Below are 14,460 nucleotides of genomic sequence, written 5' to 3'. Positions count from 1 at the left end.
CGAATATTCAGCAAATTATAAGCGCACTCCTTTTTCTTTTCTTTTTGCCCTTTTCTTGTGACTTTGGATAAATTATCCCAATTTCCCCTCCTTGAGAATATATACCGAGTTTGAATTCATTCATTTCATTGATTGAGTACAAACCACTGTACATCAATAGCTCTCGAGGAAAAAGTTGCTAATCCTTGACCCGTAAAAAAGTTAGCTCGCTTGTCTTAAGAAGGCATTGAACAATGAACAGGGTAAGATCCATATAATTAGGGATATTTATTACCTTGCTTCCCGATATGAAGTAACTAGTAACCATATTGAAATAATTACTATAGTTTCTGTTAAATTTGCAAGCGAATCATTGGCTTAATAAGAAAATACTTTGCGATAGAGACACGTAATATTTTTAAAAACCTTTTATTTTCCTATATCACATCGTTATTTAATTGTCTATGACGATTAGGGCAATTTTTGTGAGGATGGTAATTGCATCCCTAATATTTTAGGAAAATACAATCGAATTCTACGTCCCTTAAAATTCATACAATAAAGGCTTAATTAATAGGGGTGAGGTTCGTCGATTAAAAAAAAATTTGCCAAAATCGAAATAATCTAATCCGATCCAAGCCTATTCAAACGTAAGCTTGAATCACTTTTTTAAATTTCTCAATAAAAAAGATATGTGGAAGTAATTATCATAGTTAAACCATTACCAAGATATTACTAGTTTAGAATCCACAAATTGCATCTAGATAAATGAATTTCGCACGCCTGGACTTCAACGACCGTAGCTTTTTTATCTTAGCAGAGTTAGGGAGCCTACGAATACAATTCCGAAAGAGCTCATTTGAAAAGCATGCTCGATGCCTTGGTCTTTTTGCCTGATCTCCCTGCTCTTTCTGGTCAAAAAGATTGAAATGCGGAAATGACAGCGGTTTTGGTCTATGCTAACGTAGGGCGTTCGACCATTCTGGAGAGTACTTTGCTGGTAAACTTGACTTTAAAGCCACTGGGGATCTCAAGGAAACAATGCGAGATTTTTCCACCGAGGATTGCGAGGGCATTTTCCAAAGGAGTAGGAGCAAATTTACGGCCTAAGCTACACCAAACTGGAGAAAAGAAGAGGATGCTGCGATTTCGATTCGAGTGCTCGATCAATTTCTCGTCGTGGTGGTACCTTTATCATTGTATTAGCTCATATTGGCTCTCAAGAAATAATTACACTAAACTTTCGATTGCAGCATCTTTTAAATAGCTATAGTAAATTCAAAGTGATTAGTAGATCTGAAAGTGGGATTTGTATACTCTAGATAACTTTTTTAATCAAATAATAGATTTAAATAAGCGTCTTTTACATTTCCATTCTTCTGTTTACATAATTGGAACCGGAAAAGTTAGATCCTAATATGCTTGGAAGAATTTGTTCTGAACGCGAACGCTCTGTTTTGACTTTTGAGAGAGGAGAAAGGAAAGAAGGGGGCAATTGTTCCGGCCAGAGACCCGGTCGCGCGGTCGGTGGAGGAGGAGGAATTCGGTAGCCATTAAAAACTCACTCCCGTCAAACTCATCTCATTATCCTATTCAGACTCAGAACAAGCGCGATCGAGAGAGAGAGAAAGAGAGAGAGAGAGAGAGAGAACTCAATCAAGCAATCATGAACGTATTCAGGTTAGCAGGAGACATGACCCACCTCCTCAGCATAGTGGTGCTTCTTCTCAAGATTCGCACCACCAAGTCCTGTGCCGGTATATGTTTCTTCTCTCCCTCCGCACCATTAGTCTGTTTCTTCCTCTCGTTCGAGCTGGAATAGAAGCATAGCGCCTTCCGTTGCTTCGCCTTCTCGAACAGTCTAACACAAACCATCAGTTTCTTCTTCCCCTCTCCCCATCAAGCTGAGTTCCTTCTATTTCTCGGGGTGATGTTTTCGAAACCCATCTCCGCATTCTCCCTCGATTAATTTTAAGAGGGTGCTGCTTGTTTTTTCATTTTTTTGGTCTGGTGTTTGGGGTGGGGGGCCTTTCTATGGGTGCTGCTAGTTTGCGTCCTGGGATTTTCATTACCTTCGCTAAGAAAAAGTTGACTAAGCTTTTGATTGGCTGCTTGTACTGTAGCCTTCTTCATGTGCATTTTTATCCCCCTGTCAAGGAAGATCGTCCCTCCGTCAGTCAGGAAACCGGCCATTCATCCGTTTCCATTGAATGATAGCTATGTATTTCCAGTACCATTTGTTGTGTAAACTTCACAACTTCACTTTTTGGCACAGGTATTTCACTCAAGACTCAAGAACTGTATGTCATCGTCTTCTTGGCACGCTACCTCGATTTGTTCACGAGGTACGTCTCTTTCTACAACACAGCAATGAAGCTCTTCTTTATCGGGACTTCAGTTGCCATAGTCTGGTACATGAGGTACCATAAAGTAGTGAAGCAGACTTATTCCCGGGAAGAAGACACATTCAAACATTATGTTCTGGTTCTCGTGTGCTTCATTTTGGCAATCTTGATTCCCCTTGCTTTCACCGTGACTGAGGTACGAGATTCCAACACATCTTGCGTTACGTATTTCTTTTGTATTGCTAGCTTTCCTTCATATATGATGGTTGCTGTTACCATATAAGGCAGGCTATAAATAGATTGCTTTCCATTCAGTATTCTTTGAATTCCCAAGCCCCAACTCCCAGAACCAATTGCTATTATAAAATCGACGATTTGAATGGACACATCTCATGCCCGCAACTTGCATCATTCGCATGGCAAAACTGCTCGTAGAATGAAGTCACACCCTGCAAGCTAACTGCCGAACAGTGTGAACTCTATTGCACATGTTGCCATTTGGTTCAAATTGGGTTGGGGTGACGTCGGCATTTCACACTAATGTCATGTTTCTGGACAATAAACCAGTGTTGTGGCGTTGCCTTCCTCTTATGAAATAATCTTGGGCTCTGTATGATGGGAACCTCACCTTTCCCTACAGATTCTCTGGACATATTCAATATATCTTGAAGCAGTGGCAATCTTGCCGCAACTGGTGTTACTGCAGAGGTCAAGCAACATCGACAACTTAACAGGAAGCTATGTCTTTCTTCTTGGGTATGTCCAATTTATTTTTTCCCATAAATTCTTTTCCTTTCCAGTAAAGTTATAATCCCTGGGCTTTGTAACTGAGAAGGTAGCTACTTTTCTTTGTTTGGGAAGCTATAACTATTTGCATCCACGACCGTGTTTCCTGATTTGCTTACATTTTATTAGCCAAGGAAATCGTCTTTCTCTGCCGCCATAGTGCTTGCAATTTTACTACGCATTCCACCTGTTGATTTGTATGGGGTTTACTCATCTTCATATAAAGGCGGGACTAGTTTGCATGTTCTATGAAGGCTGTGGAAAATTTTAAACCCCAAAGCAATGTCAGTGCTGTAAAGCCTTCTCCTTAGGTGTAAAACTTTTGAATCTAAAGACGGCAGTTTCATCTTTGATTCGTCTCTAGGTTCTATGAAAAGTATGGCGATGCTGAAAGGAAATTAGTAGCTTCCATCCTTTGACTTTTCCTCTTTTTTATTGGTAGTTGAATTGAGGACTCTTCTTGGAAACAGATGGTCGGACCTCGTAAGACCACAGTGAAATTGGTTGAGCATATGTAATCTTTATATACAGTCTTTTGAGTCTTGACTTGGAAATGCTGTATGAAGTACAAATGTTGTAAAATTGTTCAAGCTAAGACCTGTTTTGGTTTGACGGAATAGAAATGTTGGCCTGGTTAGTTGATAATCAGGCAAATCTCTTTCTTTCAATCAATGGTAAGAGGGAACTACTTGATGATTGGAGTAATGAAGATGGCTAATCTCCACCTAACAACATTAGCTATTTATTCGGTCTGTATGCTCATTTGATTCTGTGAAATCATATGCTACAATGCTACCAAGCTGTGGAGCAGATAATATAGAGCTTCTTATTGTTGGAAATTAAACCAAATTCATGAATGCTAGACTATTGATCGACTTCCAACGTATCAACTTAATGTTGATTCAGTGAATGTGGTGTCGGTTGTCAGTGAATGGTGGACTTCCAAGATGCATGCACGAACCAAGACTTGTTTTTCGAGAGTTGTTATTAGTTGAGTCTTTTAAGAGTCTGTTCTTATTCTGATGTGTAGTAAATGCTATGTATGTACATGCGTCTGTTCATGTAACTAGAGTATATTAAGAGTCATGTTTCAAACCTATAAATAGGTGTGTCTTGTAACTATTTCAGCATGGGTGAGTCGATTGTGAATATAGAATATTGAAAAGCCATCTTCGGTCTCCTCCGCCTTCGCAAGTAAAGTTGAGTTGTGAGTGTTTGTTGGGAGCCCACGTTCGATTATCCCATCACTTATGAACCGTGTTATCGCTGACCTCCAAATCCAAAACGAGTCAAAATTTGGCATTTAGTGATGTATGAGAGCTGTATTTGTATATCATCATTCTACCCCCTTCTGGTGTGGAATCTAATGCATCTTTTAGTAAGGCAACTATTATTGCAGAAATACAACTTTGTTTTTATGGGCCTTCCCCTGACGTTACTGTTATGTTGCTTGTGAACATTAGTGGTGAGGCAGTGGAAGCATAAAAGAGAGAATTTAGGATCCGACTTAACAAGAAAGGCAAACAATTACAAAAAGTACGAGATATATGTGGGGAATCTGCCTACATAGGGAGGTATCCTACATTGCAAGGCTTGATTACTCCCCTCGAGTTAACCCAAATCCTGGAGTCCATATACTCTTATTAAGATCCCTTATCCAACAGAGATATATATACTAAATCTGACGTAATATATTGTCTTTATCACATACTGTAAAATATCAGATCACCATAAATACAAGTTGAACCCCAAAAACCGAGAATTACGTAGGAAATTTGATTGAACCAGGGAAGATATTTCTGCTGTAGCCATTCATTTAAGTACGACCGCCATTTTTGCCTTTTTAGTATCAGCTGAATGATATGTTTCAAATCTCTGGTATTATTACCCAGTTCTACAATTACTATTAGGACTTTTCGGATGGATATATTTCTTCGAAGCCAGTTGGGGATGACAAAGGTGCACCTTTTCAACAAATCTTGCTTTGACTGTCTGGCACACTCTCGATTAACCTGTTGAGCTGATGCTTGGGCACTGAAGTTACATTTTTGACGGTGCGCCAAGTTCCAAGAACCGCTTAAAAGATTTACCATTAAGAGACTTGTCAAGACGAAATTTTTTTGTAATGTAAATGACCACTTCTGCATAGAGTTGTAGCCTCCTTCCTTAAAAGAAAATAATGCTTCCTTTTACGTGAGTCGGTGGCATTCAATGCCGATTTGAATTGTCCTGTTTAAGTGCATATTCTCTTGAAATTAGCAGCAAAGTTGGCACTTGTCCGGGTGGTTTTGGTCCAGTTTGTCACGTGGTGGTGAGACTGAGGCACATTGTCTAAGCGCTCGTCTTGTCCATATCGAAATGACTCAGAGCAATGGCTTGTTGGCTGCTTTTGCAAGATGACTGCCACCATACCCTCTTTCTGGTGTTCACTAGAATATTCTCCTGGCACGGACGGAAATAATTGTTTCAATGGGAGATTGGAGTCCTTTCTTCAAACTCTTTTATTGTTTTTCCTGTGCTAGGAGTGTGTAAAATTTTCCGTTCGGTTTTTTCCAAGGCATAATGTCTGCTCTGGCTAGTCATGAGATTGAATTTTTGAGCTCTGGGTTTATAAAGGCATTTACAAACTTTTCTGTTTTGTTCAATTGCAGTGCCTATCGAGCCTTGTATCTTGTTAACTGGGTATATCGGTTCTTCACGGAGACGCACAAAATACGCTGGATTCGTATGTTCTTCTGCTTTTCTGTTGAGTATCAGTCCACTTGATTTGTTTGAAAGCTAACAGGGGTTTGCTTCTTACTGTAAACACAGCTTGGGTATCGGGGCTTGTCCAGACAGCCCTTTATGCAGATTTCTTTTACTTTTACATTAAAAGGTAACATGCTCTTTGGACTTGCTTGTAGAAGCCGATTCAGTCAGCTTTCCATGGATCACTAATCTAAATTATTTTTCTGCTTGGTGTTCAGTTGGAAAAATCATGAGAAGTTGAAGCTTCCCTCATGAAGCTCACCTTCCTTGGATCAAAGGGGACAGAGGAAGCCAATACTAATCATGGAGGCAAGGCATTTTAAGCTGGGCAGGACACAAAACCTTCTCTCTTACAAGCAGCTCTATGTTATCGCTCCAATGGATGATAAGCTGTCTTCACCTTGATGATGTGTTTTCCTAGTCTTTAGTCATAGTTATGGAGTTGTAGGACTAACTATGTAGAAATCTTCTCTCTTAAATTAAGTGAAGTTTCGTCCTTAGTGTCCCTCCCAGCTATACATTGAGGAGGCTTCTGTTACCGACTGATTTTACCTGGCGAATTGCTCTTTGATATCATTCCAGTTTGCAAATCCTTCTGATTATACTGACCCTGGACCGTTTTAGTTTACCGGAAGACATTAGAAGAAGAAGAGGCAAAAATCACGTTGGCAGCTTTTCTGGACAGTTGATCATAGCTCAGAGAGAGCATCATAATGCTAAATTAGAAATTGCTTAAAGAAGGGGCTTTGTTGATTAAGGTGGAATACAAAGTCACAGTATTCAGTAGGCATTTCCAGTTTATACACGGCTTTGCCTTGAAAGTCTCAGGATTGATCTCTAATCTGAAGATGTTAAAGAAAGGAATGGGATTATTATGAAAATAAAAAAAACATGAAATATGAAAACTGCCTGTGCCTGGCCAAAAGCAACAAAACAAAGAAAAAGAAAGAGTTAAGTATAGACTGAGTCTTCCAAGTTTAAGAATTTGTGAAATTTGATTATTTTCATTTTATGCAATCGAGTCCTAAATTTATGAATTTGTGCAATTTGATCCTCTTAGTTTTTGTTTCACGCACTCGAATCCTCCAACTTTCTTGATCCATGCAATCAAAGACTCTGTTTACCCAGTCTAAGAAGTACTATCAAATTAGGCTTTCTGTTTTTCCTTTTTCCCCGTGTGTGTTTTGCTCATTCGGCGTTAAAAATTAGCATTGCGTGTTATATTCCGTCACATAAGTAATGCCACGCCGTTCATTAATTTGACGGTTTTAGTTAGCCTTGTTGACCGAAGCATTTAAAATAAAAATTCAGAGTACCAAATTGCACAAATTCAAAAGTTAAGAGGGCTATGTCTGAATAACATAGAAGTTAAAGGACCACTTCACAGTAAAGAACACAGAATGTTGAAGTTCACACAAGCATTGAAATTTAAAGGACTAAATCCGTACATAACCCGTAATAGAAGCGCACAATGTTGCTCAGTTCGTTTGAGGGACTCTCGAGACCTCGGAGGATTTGGATTCTGGAAATGGGTGGGCCCAGGCCCATCCAACGGTCTGAAGTGAAGAAGGAAGGGTGCAGAAGAGGGAAGAAGACCGTATGGTACGATGATGTTGCGGTTGTGGACAGCACAGCAACAGTCGCATGTATCCCAGTCCACATCATTCGGGAGGGTTGAAGATGGAGCACGCTGGTGGGTGCTTTGTACTCATCGAACGTACTCAATTCAGATGGAGATCGCTGGTTTGTATTTGTACACATCAGATGTGATGAATGATGTGAGGACGAGGAGGGACATGTGGACCGTTGCCTTTTAAGGGTTGGCGTGGCAAAAGTGGGGGGGGGGAGGGAATGGATTGGACACCAAGGCTTACGGTTACCAAGCGAATCTAGTGATGGGAAGAGCGACCAAGTAAGTTTGCATTTCTGGACAACCCCCACGTTCTCCCAAAATCCTCTACCCTTTTCTTGTTTTGTTATAAAGATCGAGTCTTGAACATCATCGACTCGACAAATCCCGCGGACATGAAACCATGAACGTGTGCCCGGACAATCTATCTTAACTTCATCTCTCCCTAATCCAGGATTAACAGTCGGTCCCAGTACAAAACGTAGATTACACGCGTCGTGTGGAATTCGAGTCCCTCCGAACCCTGTGTTTGTCAACGAAGAAGAAGAGGAGGGGGGTAGGAGGGAGGAACTTCGGCTTTACCGGTCAGCTCGTCTAACGTCCATTCCAGGGGAGATTGAATTCGAATCCCAACACGCCGACCGACATCTCCTCCTCCTCCATTTCTTCATTTAACTCTCTCTCTCTCTCTCTCTCTCTCTCTCTCTAATACTCCGTTTTTTATCCCAACATCCCCGAGGTCTGGCGGTAGATTTCCTTTCCTCTGCTTCTGACTAGTTGCAAACATGGAGTCTGATCCTGAGCGGCCCACTCTATCCTCTCTCGGAAAGGTCCTTCCTTTATCTCCCACTTACCTTCTTCTTTTTGTGGCTGCTCACCTCACTTCTCTGGTTTCCCATTTCGCTGTTGATGTGGATACGCCTCCTGTCGCTTGTTTTCGTTTTTGGGCATACTTTCAGCTTTCTCGTCTTCTTCTTTCTCCCCTTGTCGTGGGGGGTGCGAGCCATTTCACTTTCTCTATCTTCTTTCTTTTTGAGCTTCCTTAGCTTAGACCCAGTCAAATGAAATTGCCTTTTGAGGTTCATTTCTTGCCGAACGGGAATTTCGGGATGCTTCTACTTCGTCACCAACCTTGGTTTGCTTGCCCTTGATTAGTTGGCGGCTAACTACTTGGTTGATCTTATATCAGTTGCTGATTGTGGTGGATCCTCTGTATGTTAGGAGGGGAAGTCGTCGGGCGAGATTGGTGAAGCTCAGGAGCCTCTGATCAATGGCACTCACGGGATTCCAGAAAACTACTCTGTTGCTGCTGCAGTTCTCCCGTGAGTGCTCGCCATCTTTAATTGATTGTTCCATCATTATTCTATCCTGTAAAAGCTGCATTGACAATGTTGCGACTGGTTACTTGTAGATTTCTATTCCCTGCTCTTGGAGGACTGCTGTATGGTTATGATATCGGTGCCACTTCTTGTGCGACCATTTCTGTCGAGGTATCATCTCATCCTCACACGGCGATTGCAGAGATGTTGCGTTTTCTTTTGTTAGCACCCATATTTTTCAGTAAGGTGTTTATTGGCAAAAGCAAACATCAGGGCTGCACCACTCAGTGATGTTGATTTAATTCTAATGTTTCTTTCCCATTTTATATTGACATCGGTTTTCTGTGTTGCAGTCAGCCACATTGAGTGGGATAACATGGTATGACTTGTCTTCTGTACAGATTGGTCTCATTGTAAGTTTCTAGCCAACTTTCACGGTTCAAATTTGCACCAATTGGCATGAAATTCATTTTTTGCTGCTTCTCTGTACTTTAACTTTTCATTTCTCAACCGCAGAGATTGTTTGTTAATTTGTAAACTGTGCCTCATGAATATTCCTTTGCAGACTAGTGGCTCTCTATATGGGGCTTTGATTGGCTCTGTTGTGGCCTTCAATATCGCCGACTTTCTAGGTAATGTCATTTCCCATGTACATTTCACTCCGAATTTAAGCTTTTCTTGTTTGTTCTTGGGCATGAAGTTTGGATGGTGCATTTGTATTCCAGGGAGAAGAAGGGAACTTATTCTGGCTTCAGTCCTGTATCTCGTTGGAGCTCTTGTAACAGCATTAGCGCCGGATTTCGCTGTTATGGTGGTTGGGCGCTTTGTGTTCGGTATAGGAATTGGACTGGTAACAAATTTTTGCTGCGTATGGTTAGACACGGGTGCTGTCTGCTTTGACTTTTGTAAACATGTTCTCTGTCTTGGTTCCAATTACGAATTCTTTGATATTTTTCCTGTCAAAATGACTCACCCATTGAGGACCTGTTTTAACCAACCCTAAGTGGGAAGCCGGGGCCAAAAACTGGTGGCAAGTCAGTCATTGGGCTTAGGTAATCTGGATGCACATGAAAGAGACATACTTAAAGATCCCTACCCTGCCTGTTAATTAGGCAGCCCAAATAGCCAGAAGAAGCATCAACATGATCCTCATCGCTAATACACTCCTTAGTAATAGGAAAAAATATCATTATTCTACAAAGCAAAAAAGTAATCTTACCTATGCTCTTCCTAATTTGTTAGCATATTCCGCCAAAAGAAATTAGCAGTTACCTATTGTTTTAGTTGCATCCTGGGGTAACAAACACAGAAAATGGAGGGTGGCATGAGGGTAGGGATGGGGGAGATAACCCCAGAATCATCACTGCCCAATTGCCCCTACACCCCCCAAAAAAAAGGAGGAAGATAGCAAATATTATGTTACTCTTGGTTTCGATATATCCTAGGGTTTTCTCTTATGACTTTTGTCTATTCTAGTCGCTCAATTATTTTGCTTATTCGGCAATTGCCAGGCTCTGTTCTATGGATGCTGAAACAGCTATTGATGCCTAGTGGTAAACATCTAGAAGATATACTCTGTACATACTTAAACTTTCAACCTTTTGCTTTCAGGCTATGCACGCTGCTCCTATGTACATTGCTGAGACAGCTCCAACTCCGATACGTGGTCGGCTTATATCTCTCAAGGAGTTCTTTATTGTTCTTGGGATGGTTGTAAGTCCTCGAAAATTTCTTGACTACTCTGACTTGGATTTGCGGTTAATGGCAGAATCAAGACTTTCTTCTTTTATTAGTTGGCTATTGTCCTGTACAACTATAGTCAAATGTCTAAATTTTGTGCAGGCAGGATATGGGATCGGTTCCCTCTTAGTTGATATTGTTGCCGGGTGGCGTTACATGTATGGAGCTAGCACTCCTTTGGCAGTTATAATGGGAATAGGAATGTGGTGGCTGCCATCATCACCTAGATGGCTACTATTGCGCGCCATACAGGGCAAAGGCAACATGCAGGAACTGAAAGAAAATGCCATAAATTGTTTGCGCCGGCTTAGGGGCCCAGTTATTGGTGATTCTGCCCCAGAGCAAGTTAATGAGGTCATGGAAGAGCTTGCGTACGTTGGAGAAGAAAAACAAGTTACGTTCAGTGAAATGTTCCGGGGGAAATGCTTGAAAGCTCTTACCATTGGTGCTGGAGTTGTCTTGTTCCAGCAGGTGCCATATTATTTTGGCCTTCATAATGCAATATGAGCATATACATAATATTGCAGCTCAAACTTGTCATCTTTTGGTTCAGATTACAGGGCAACCTAGTGTGCTTTATTATGCAGCGTCGATCCTTCAGGTATGTTTTCCTCTAATATGCTGCCAGTCCTGTGGGTTTGAAGTATTTCCGATTCCATAAATCTTAATTTACTAAAGTAAAGTCAAATTAAGTTGGGAAGATGAACATTAGAGCTGCTTTGGCCCATTTTCTGGCTTCAAAGTGGAAAAGTTCAATATCACTGTAATAAAAAAATTCTGGAGTAATTACTTAATTCCAGAGTGAATTTTATCATATATTTGGTCTTGGCCATGCCTGAAGTACAAGGAAAGGACATTCAAAAGCCACAACTGTGGGACCAGAAGAGTACTTTGCAGAAAATAGAACTGTCTCAAAACAGGCCCTTGTCATTGAATATAGTGGAACCTGCTTGTTGACTTATGTTTCACATTTAATTTGTTCTTGAAGAAAAATGTACTAGCTTCGTAACTTGACTTAATATGGTGTAATAGAGTGCAGGGTTCTCTGCTGCATCTGATGCAACACGGGTGTCCATTCTTTTAGGACTCTTGAAGGTATTTTCCTTTCCCCCCTTAAGGTGAATGCAGTAAGCAATAGTTTGGCATAAGTAGCATGCCCTCAGGACTCTAGTTTGATGAAATAGAAGTCCTTTCAAGTGAAGGACCACCACATGTCTCTCTTGTGTTTAACTGTTGGTATGGTGTTTCGTGATTGTAGCTCATAATGACGGGTGTAGCTGTTCTTGTTGTTGATAGAGTCGGAAGGAGACCCTTACTGCTTGGGGGCGTTTCAGGGATGGTAAGACACTATTCTTCCTCCAGTGGGCATGGCATTCTGGTGATATGCGACCATAGGAGAATAGTTGACTTTCAAAAATTTTGTATAGCTTTCTTCTTCAGGCTGAGTTCTATTTTAAATTAGGTTGCATTTGAATTTTCTTCTTCCAGCCTGCTTAACTCATGCTCAGCTTTGTGTTTACATACAACCATACATGGCATTTTTCTACTTAATTGGTTTCTGCAACAGTTTGTCTCTTTATTCCTTCTTGGATCATACTACCTTTTCCTGGATGATGTACCGGCCGCTGCTGTTGTCGGTTTGCTCTTATATGTTGGTTGTTATCAGGTATCCCCACGAGACTTTTCCTTTTCATGTGATGTATTTTCCCCATCGAGTAATAATGGTTGAAGCATGTGATATCATGTTACAAGAAGCCCACTTCTTGACTGTCCAATTTGTCTCTCCTACAATCTCCATGCAAAATGGAGTTAATATATTGTGATGGCCGTTTGTTTCGTTCTGTGGTTTCTGAACAAGATCCATGCTGCTCAAATTCTAGATGACTCCTTGTGAAAATAAGTAAGACGGTCCTCATTACTTCTCTCCATGGGAGGCAATGAGCGGAGATGTTGTGCCCTTGGTTTAAGTTGTTCATACTATTCTAACTTTTTTTTTTATTTTAATTTTGTTAGTATTTTAGTGATTTTGCCAACCTGTTTGCAGAGTACACGGGATATCCTAACTCTTTTCCCATGTCTTGGAGAGTTTAGTTTGAGCATGACCTCTTGGTTAGTTTTCATGTTCTTACATATTCCCTGTAAACTGAGAAAAGGATCAAATTGGTTTTGCAGTTATCTTTTGGACCTATAGGTTGGCTGTTGATTTCGGAGATTTTCCCTTTGCGCCTAAGAGGGCGAGGACTCAGCATTGCCGTGCTCGTGAATTTTGGTGCAAATGCATTGGTGACTTTTGCATTTTCTCCTTTAGTGGTAAGTAAGCTTCCAGCTTCTGCTTTCCGTGTGCATCACTTGTCTGTCTAGGTTTATACCACTTTTGGCACATGCGATGGAACTGACTTCCTGGACATGATTCTAAAAATTTGGGAGCTATTGACGACTCCTCTGTTCTGTTATGTTTCTGATTAGTGCTTTTCAGGTATAATTTTGTTTTGGGAAAATGTCAAGTACCACCTCCAAGTTTAGTGCCCATATCGATTTGCATCGTCATGTTTCATAATCTGCATTTTGCATCTCACATAAAATCTATAAGCTCAGAAGACCAATTTACCCCTCTCAAAGAAGAAAGGCCAAGGAAAAACACTAGCCTCCAACCTCTCATCAACCCAAACACCCAACAGCCACCACCTGCATGCCACCACCCGATGCCGACCTCCAAAGCCCTGCTGTCCGACCTCCATCACTCTCCCATGCTAGCCGGAGCTTTGAACAGAGCTCGTGGGCTAGAGCAAGCAAGCAAGCTCTGTTCCAAGCTTGGGCAATTTAGTAAGTAGATAGTGGGAGATGTAGCTTGAAATTTAGTCCAAAAACATAAGGAGCCAAGTGTAGGTTTGAGAAGGTGAAGATGCAAACTGATATGAGGGCTAAATTCGTAAATGATATTTGGATTGTTTTAACATTTTGTGCTCTTAACTTCCTATGGTTACAAAGGCTCTCTACTGCTTCCTTTCTCTGCCGTATAAAGTTATGTAGAGATTGTTGCTGGTATTGAGTTGTGACTTGTATTGCAGGAATTGCTGGGATCTGGAATCTTGTTCTATGGATTTGGAGTGATAACTCTGGTGGCCCTACTGTTCATATTCTTCATCGTGCCGGAGACCAAGGGGCTCACTCTTGAGGAAATCGAGGCAAAATGCTTATAGAATCTTTCTGGGAGATCTATCTATATCTAAGTGTTCCTACCAGATATTGTTTATGCAGGGAAGGAGCGTTGGAGTGTGACCCGAAATTGGTTGTATATTTTGGGGAAGTTTCTTTTCTTCTTTTGAACGTTAAAACGTCCATCTGCACTTTTTCAGGATGCAGTCACACTTGCTATTAAGCCGGTGTTAGGCACAGTTTCCATATCAAAAGTAGATGTACTAAAACTCTTGGGGTCATTGTATAATTGATTAGGTGATAACGCCAAGTTCTTCGCGCGCTCCGCGTGCTGCGCTGCGCTGTGTGCAGCAGGATATTTTACATTCCGGCTTTCTGGTCTTTGGAGATTAATTTACGTTAGTCCATACTGCACATTCCTAATCTTTCGCTCACAATAGCTGCCTACATGCAGCAGTATAAAGTGTAATGTGAGTCCAGTAATTTAAACTCAAAACCCGTTGCTTGTGGCGCAAGAACAGAGCTTCACCTCTATGACAGCAGATGACACGGCTTCAGTTATTTCTCACGAAAGTTTATATGCGTTTTGCTCATACTGCATTGCTGTCGTCAGCTCATGTCGTGAGATATTTGGTCAAGTCCTATAACGAGCGAAACCCTTTGTTTTTTGTTGCTAAGACTGAACTGCCACATCTGCTTAAGCCCTGTCGTCTGGCTAGGAAATGTAGCCATTATTCTCGCTTGAAAGGGTTAGGTT

At 41.1% G+C, this 14,460-nt stretch overlaps 2 protein-coding genes across 3 annotated transcripts; both read left to right on the top strand.

Moving 5' to 3' along the window:
* The first annotated feature begins 1,499 nt into the window (after positions 1-1,499).
* LOC115742752 (ER lumen protein-retaining receptor B-like) lies at positions 1,500-6,363 on the top strand. Its single transcript, XM_030677234.2, has 6 exons — positions 1,500-1,736; positions 2,255-2,520; positions 2,965-3,080; positions 5,762-5,835; positions 5,922-5,985; positions 6,077-6,363. Exons 1-6 carry the CDS (start codon positions 1,646-1,648, stop codon positions 6,111-6,113), a joined length of 648 nt encoding a protein of 215 aa, XP_030533094.1. The 5' UTR covers positions 1,500-1,645; the 3' UTR covers positions 6,114-6,363.
* Positions 6,364-7,898: 1,535 nt separating this feature from the next.
* Positions 7,899-14,020, top strand: LOC115742744 (D-xylose-proton symporter-like 2). Of its 2 annotated transcripts, none has more exons than XM_030677213.2 (16): positions 7,899-8,099; positions 8,218-8,235; positions 8,274-8,318; positions 8,710-8,810; positions 8,900-8,978; positions 9,161-9,220; positions 9,373-9,439; positions 9,533-9,657; positions 10,419-10,520; positions 10,650-11,018; positions 11,101-11,148; positions 11,580-11,642; positions 11,806-11,886; positions 12,115-12,213; positions 12,720-12,857; positions 13,616-14,020. In XM_030677213.2, exons 3-16 carry the CDS (start codon positions 8,274-8,276, stop codon positions 13,745-13,747), a joined length of 1,509 nt encoding a protein of 502 aa, XP_030533073.1. In that variant the 5' UTR covers positions 7,899-8,099; positions 8,218-8,235; the 3' UTR covers positions 13,748-14,020. The 2 variants fall into 2 exon arrangements, with proteins under 2 accessions (XP_030533073.1, XP_030533072.1); XM_030677212.2 differs by having other exon boundaries at positions 7,899-8,142.
* The last annotated feature ends 440 nt before the right edge of the window (positions 14,021-14,460 follow it).

This window comes from Rhodamnia argentea, chromosome 10, assembly GCF_020921035.1.
Source record: "Rhodamnia argentea isolate NSW1041297 chromosome 10, ASM2092103v1, whole genome shotgun sequence".
Taxonomy (NCBI): Eukaryota; Viridiplantae; Streptophyta; class Magnoliopsida; order Myrtales; family Myrtaceae; genus Rhodamnia; species Rhodamnia argentea.
Note: the sequence above shows the minus strand (reverse complement) of the source record. Positions and strands in the feature narration are given on the sequence as shown.